We start from the raw sequence: 6,073 nt of genomic DNA, 5'->3' as shown, positions 1-6,073 counted from the left end.
GATTAATAAGAAGCATTAAAGAATCAGGTAGCAGACACCAATAAAAAAAAAGTCTGTACAAAAGATGTGAGTAAAAAAAGTTCATCAAAGCAAATGTATGAAAGAGTACATCTGAACATCAGCTTTTAAATGCTTTTCCTGAATATTCTATGAGTTTAAGTCTGGGGATCGTTGAATGTTATTAGTTTTTGCATATGACAGTAAATTTCATAAAAGAACTCTTAAAAGTAGGACCCCATTTCTCTCAATACTGAGCTTTTAAATGGAAGGTATCAACTATGAGAGCCCTCTGTCTCATAAAGTTCCCTGGGTTTCCCAGGCAGGTTTCAAGTCTCTTATGGAAGCCTGCTTTTCTTACAGTGTAAAATGATTGAAGTGAATTCCATCATTTTCTTTCTTAACTCAAGCCACATGTTCAGATTTGAGGTTTAAATTCTTATTCCCTTATTTTCTAGGAAAATTTAGCACTAAGCAATAGGTATACTATTAAAAGAAACCTATGTGATTTATTACTAAGTAACTACCCTCAAAGAAACTTTCCTCTGTGATGAATGAGAATGCAAAGCCCAAGTATATAGGGTACCATATTTTTCAAAAAGCCCAACTTGGCCCCATAAGCTGCTCAGGGTTATTTTCCATATATTTTCATGCTTGCTTATATGGAGAAGTTCTTTTTCTCAGAAAGGTTCATCCAAATACAGAACTAAAACCCAGAGCAGGTTCGGGGGAATACAGGTGTCCTTAGTGGGGATATTGGCATCACTTGATCTTTCTCTTAGGCACTGGAGCTGGTCGAGTTGAAGTAGCATTTTTTCTATAATAAAAACAAAAACAAGGGAGTCGTGTTTAGAGACTTACTAGAAACTGGCTTTCTGTTAAAGATGTCAAACAAGGAATATTGTACATACTGGCTTCCAATTTAGTTTATTGAGCTACTGAAATCAGTCACCCTCACTCATTTGAAAAGTAATAATAGTGAAGAATAGATATTTGTCTTAGGAATGTCTCATAAATTTAAAATGGTCTCCATTTTGATTTCCCAATAAAGAGAAACCCTTCAGTACAAATTGGAATCTGGAAACCCTTTGTATGCCTGACTTACCTCTGTAATATTTTTATTAATCTTTGTGTCCATTTCAAGTTAGGGTTCAAGCATAGGACTGACTTATTCTTTTTCCAAATTCTGGGGGAAAGGAAACAAAAATAAAAATAAAGCAGTGTTACATTTTAGTCAATCCTGCACTTAAGAAGAGTTGGGTATAAAAGTATTCCTGGATGAAGTGAAATTGGAGGTGGGCAGTGTAGGATCTGAAGTAGGTGATTTGTAGTGTGAGGTCTGAGGAATGAGGAAAGCATTTGCAGAATGGTCATGTGTGAGCCAGTGGAGCTGAAGATGAAGTTTATAGAATCTCGAGTGTCAGGGGGTTAATGCTTTGCTGACAGTCTTTACATGAGTTATAGGTGGACCAAATAGCTGACCCCAAGATTGGCTCACTTCGAAATCTGTATCACAATATCTTTAAAATGTATTTGTCCATTGAGCTTGGGAGAACAAAATAAACTCTAGAGAACACTCTCTTGAGAAAATTTTATTTGAAAAAAAAATTCAATGAAATTTAATGTGGGAGAGTGACATCTGCATTTTGTTGAACCTCTAGTGAGGTTTTCACTGCTTTAAGAGATTCAACAACAACAAAAGCAGCAATAATAATTACTAGCTAATATTGATCAAGCACTTACAATGTGTCAGTCACTATGCTCAGCAGGTAGCATGAATTATCTTAATCTCACACAAATCCTGTGCTAGAGAACTATTATTTCCTTACATTCAGATGAGGAACTTGAGGCTTAGAGAGTTTAAAAACCTTGTCTAGGACTGCACAGCAAATGCAGTGATAGAGCAGCATCCAAATGAAGGTTATCTGCCTCTAGATAGCCACCACTCTACATGCGCAGGATCTGAATGGTTATCAAGTGCTGGACACAGTGTCAAATATTTTATGTGCAGTGGAAGACGTGAGGTTCCCTGGGACACTCAACTCTCTATTGGGGTGGACTTTGAACAAAACAATTTCTTCACATTTACCTTAGTTATGAAATAGCAGATAGCAAGGATCCATCCATCTAGCTTTGAAACTACTTTGAGGTACGAGGTCATAGCACTGTTGGGTTCTTGGGCAGAACCTTCCAATCTGGTTTCTGAGTTCATGATGGAAAATAGATTTCTGACCATTTGGACTCATAGTATTTTTATCCTGATTGCTATGAGTTTCTCATAATTTCCAGCTTTTGTTTCTATATCTGATTAAAATTCAGAAACAGAAATTTGGGGAGAAGATATAAAATCCAATTCTTGTCACTTCGAAATGATTGAAGTTAACAAAGAGAAAATTAGGGTGCATACTTCCTCAGGTTGAGAGGTGAGAGATGATGCATGGTAGAGGGAATGTAATTTAAAAAGAGAGACAGAGAAAGTCTCAGTTTTTTAAACAGCCAGAGGAACTGCTCCCAAATAGGTCATGGTTAGACTTGACGTCTCTGAGTTTTTTTTTAATTTAAATCAAATTAGCCAACATATAGTACATCATTAGTTTCAGATGTAGTGTTCAACAATTCATCAGTTGTGTATACCACCGAGTGCTCACTGACATCTCTGAGTTTGAGGACAATAATTGTGGTTTAGTTAGAACCTTCATTGGTGAAGACATTAGGGAAAGTACATGCCTTTTTAATGAAAAATTTTCATACATATTTTTAATATCCCATATTTCTTTTTTGCAAGTTGAATTCAACTAGTGCGAGAGAGACCCAAAGCACATAGCAAAATGGGACAAACAAAAAGTAGCTGCTTACAAACATATCAAAAGTCTAAAGAAGTCCAAGGGAAGGGCTGCTAACGAAAATGAAGTCAGGGATGCCCTGAGAAAGATGCTATACCTAATATTTCAAGGTATTGTGGGTGCTTGGTTCATAAAGATAGATCAAAGAAGGAGAAATAAAAGTTCCAAGTAGTGATACACAAAAGATCTATAGGCTGTATTTAAAATAACAAGTGTAACAATGCAACATTGGTTGTACCTCTATTCTATGCCAGGTAAGGGATAAAGCATTGGGAGTAGAGAAACAAATAAATCTGATCATTCTCTGGAGAGAACTTATTTTCTGGTGGGAGTGAAAGAGAGAGAGAGAGAGAGAAAGAGAGAACACCACAAACCTGATTGTTTCAACACAGTGATGCTATGATAATCACAGCTAACATTCACTGAACATTTATTACATTTATTACTGTGCCAGGTACTATACAAGGAGCTTTATATGCAATGTGTAAATTCTCATTTGATATGCCATGGAAAATGCTATGATAGAAGTATGAACAGATTTCTCTGAAAGCACTGAAAAGGAAGGGTCACAGAAACATTTCAGTAAAAGAAAATACCTATTGAATTTCTTGTAGCCACTATTGTGCCCTTAGCCTAACTCTTCAAAGTTGATCTTAAGGCTAAAGGACAGTTCCATAATACAGATGTTCGGACCAAGGACTGTTGTGAATACTTATTTTCTTGCTCTTTAACTTCTGGGGAGCAAAGTGTCTGCTTCTTCTGACAATTTGAATTTGGTGGAGGAGAGAAGAGGCTTGGTGGGGGAACACCTGGGTGGAGTCCTGGTTCTGTCCCTTTCTAGTGGTATGCCTCAGGGCAGTTAGTTAAGCTCCCTAAGCCTCAGTTTCTGCATCTGTAGAGGAGGGATAACAGTAGACATAACTTAATAGGGCTGTTAAAGATGAGTGAATGTGCATAAAGCACTTAGCTCAGGGCAGAGGCAAAATAGGTACTTAACAGATATTACTGAGTCTCATTATTAGCTTGAGAATTGTTAGCAACTCTCAAAGGAAATCACTGAGATTCTTGAATAAGAATGCTATGTTGTATACCTGAAATGAATGCAACATTGTATGTCAACAATACTAAAAAAATACTATATGGCAACATTTGATCTGATTTTCATGGGGAGAAAAGAATCACATAAATTTTTCTTCTGCAACTTACATGACTTCTTTGTTTGGGCACCCATTCCCGGGAGGGAAGATCTGAAGCTTGTCAATGTGCTGGATCGGGATAATGCCTGAGGTCTGTTGGATGCATTTACACTTTAAGTTTGTATTGTAGGCCTCCAGAACACCTGTAAACACAATCAGTTATTTTAATCGCCTGGCATATAATGCATAACTTGAATTTAATTACTAATCTTTCATACGGTGCATTTGAAGATTTAAAAATTTCAAGTTGGCGCTTTTACCCAGATGCTTTTAGTTTGTGTATTTCTGCTTGTCTTGGCTTATTTTCAAACATTTTCTACCAAAACCTTAAAAATAAAATCAGCTTTCTAAAAACACACCTATTGAAATTTGTGATAGTGTTATATTGGTGCTCAGGTAATTGTCTATATAATAAAATTTGAGAACCTCCACTCTGGGGACTTAAAACTCAGTTATAATTAATACAGCGTAAAGTCAACTGATCTTCCCTCCAAACACATAAAAACCAAAGATATGAATTCCTTACAGTGTCCCCAGAGCAATAATAAGCTGTAACAGGATTGTTCTTATCATGCCCAAACCACCCCCCCACTTTGTCTCTCCAAGGAAATACCATGGAAGATATTTTTTGTTTTTTGTAATATGTTGGTCCGCCATATCAGTTGCAAATTGTTACCAACCAAAGGCCAATAATAGAAATTCAAGATTATTTTTATTCAACAACACTGGTGATTAGCACCAAATACTTTTATAAGTAATCTATCTCATGTATTTTAATGAATTCTACCCTCTTTAAACCCAGTGCCTACCACCATGCTTGACATGTATTTGAAATAAAAGGGACCTGGCTCTCAAGGCATTTACAATTTGGTGGAGGAAACCAATGGATAAAGACTAAAAATGTCACAGAATGTTGTATTTCACACCCAAGATCCAAACTGCATGATGAGAACAGAGGACCTTGCCAGGGCAATGGGAAAGCTTTATGGAGGAAGAGAGAGATGAAGGTCTTGAAGAATAAAAATAGCATGTGAAGCAAAATAACAATTGAAAAACAATTGCTTGCAACTTTAAGAACAAAAATTCGTCTTTTACACCTGAGCAGACACCTGAACAGAGTATATCATTCTGCACATGCTTTGGATTTCTTCAGCTGTATAAAAACTTACAACTTCAACTAGATATTTATCTATTTACACAAACATAGTCACCCCATTTGGACTTGGAAGTCTGCTTCTTTGTAGAAAGCATGTACTTAAGTACCCGTGTTGTGCTTACAATGGCTCATGTCAGAGCTAGCCATATAGAATTACACAAAACATTCCCTTCAGGAGACCAACCTGTTGAGGTCAATTATCTTTAAACCCTATAAAGAATTTAGTCAGGAGGGGTAGCGTTGAAAGGCAGAGCAAAGAAGATATACACGGGAAGAATTAGTTATAGCAGAGCTGAATCCAAAAAAGACCAGGAATAGACAAACCAAGTATAAGTCACACGGATGCTGGACTTCAGTATCTCCATCTATGGATAAGAATCTTAACAACAACCATGCTTCTAGCCTCTAAATCTCTAAGCACATTACTTTTAGAAATCTAGAAGCAATTGAGTAGTCTCCCCGCCACCAGTCATATTGCTCCCCATTTTCTAATTAAAAAGAAAGAAAGAAATGGCTGAAGACTATTTCTGCACAAAGCACAATGATAAGCTACATGAAAGTCCTCACCATGGACTGGAGGGAGGCTGCAGACCAGCAGCATGAGCAGCAGAAATCCCAGGGTGAACCTCATTCTGCCTCAAGGTGGAGTTCAGACTTCAGCTCTGGGTCTAAACTGTGGTTTCTGAGCACACAGACTCGTATTTATTTAGGCCAGTGAGGGCCCTCCCACTGTCTTTGTCTCCAATAGGTTAGCTGTGTCATCATTTTTAAAAGTCCCCAAATACTGCTGAGCTTGCTTTTTTTTGAACTCCCCTTGCAAATTTTATGAATTGGCTCCAGAGCACTATAAGTATAATGAAATAGTTCTTGAAAATGTAGAC

The 6,073-nt window shown here is 37.1% G+C and overlaps 1 protein-coding gene across 1 annotated transcript; it reads right to left on the bottom strand.

The window, feature by feature from the left end:
* Positions 1-752: 752 nt before the first annotated feature.
* Positions 753-5,823, bottom strand: CXCL13 (C-X-C motif chemokine ligand 13). Its single transcript, XM_036101363.2, has 4 exons — positions 5,760-5,823; positions 4,047-4,179; positions 1,103-1,183; positions 753-814 (listed from the first exon to the last, which is right to left on the bottom strand). The coding sequence occupies exons 1-4, from the start codon at positions 5,821-5,823 to the stop codon at positions 760-762; spliced, it is 333 nt and encodes a 110-aa protein (XP_035957256.1). The 3' UTR covers positions 753-759.
* Between the last annotated feature and the right edge of the window lie 250 nt (positions 5,824-6,073).

Source organism: Halichoerus grypus, chromosome 3 (assembly GCF_964656455.1).
Source record: "Halichoerus grypus chromosome 3, mHalGry1.hap1.1, whole genome shotgun sequence".
Taxonomy (NCBI): domain Eukaryota; kingdom Metazoa; phylum Chordata; class Mammalia; order Carnivora; family Phocidae; genus Halichoerus; species Halichoerus grypus.
This window is presented reverse-complemented; position numbering and strand designations above follow the sequence as displayed.

What these genes read in the sequence shown, in the direction of transcription:
- CXCL13 (XM_036101363.2), bottom strand. Translation starts at nt 5,823, where the DNA reads ATGAGGTTCACCCTGGGATTTCTGCTGCTCATGCTGCTGGTCTGCAGC. An exon ending in TGCCCAAACAAAGAAGTCAT is followed by an intron (nt 1,184 to 4,046) that starts GTAAGTTGCAGA and finishes CCTTTCCCCCAG; the next exon opens with AATTTGGAAAAAGAATAAGT. An exon ending in TTAATAAAAATATTACAGAG is followed by an intron (nt 815 to 1,102) that starts GTAAGTCAGGCA and finishes TTTTTATTATAG; the next exon opens with AAAAAATGCTACTTCAACTC.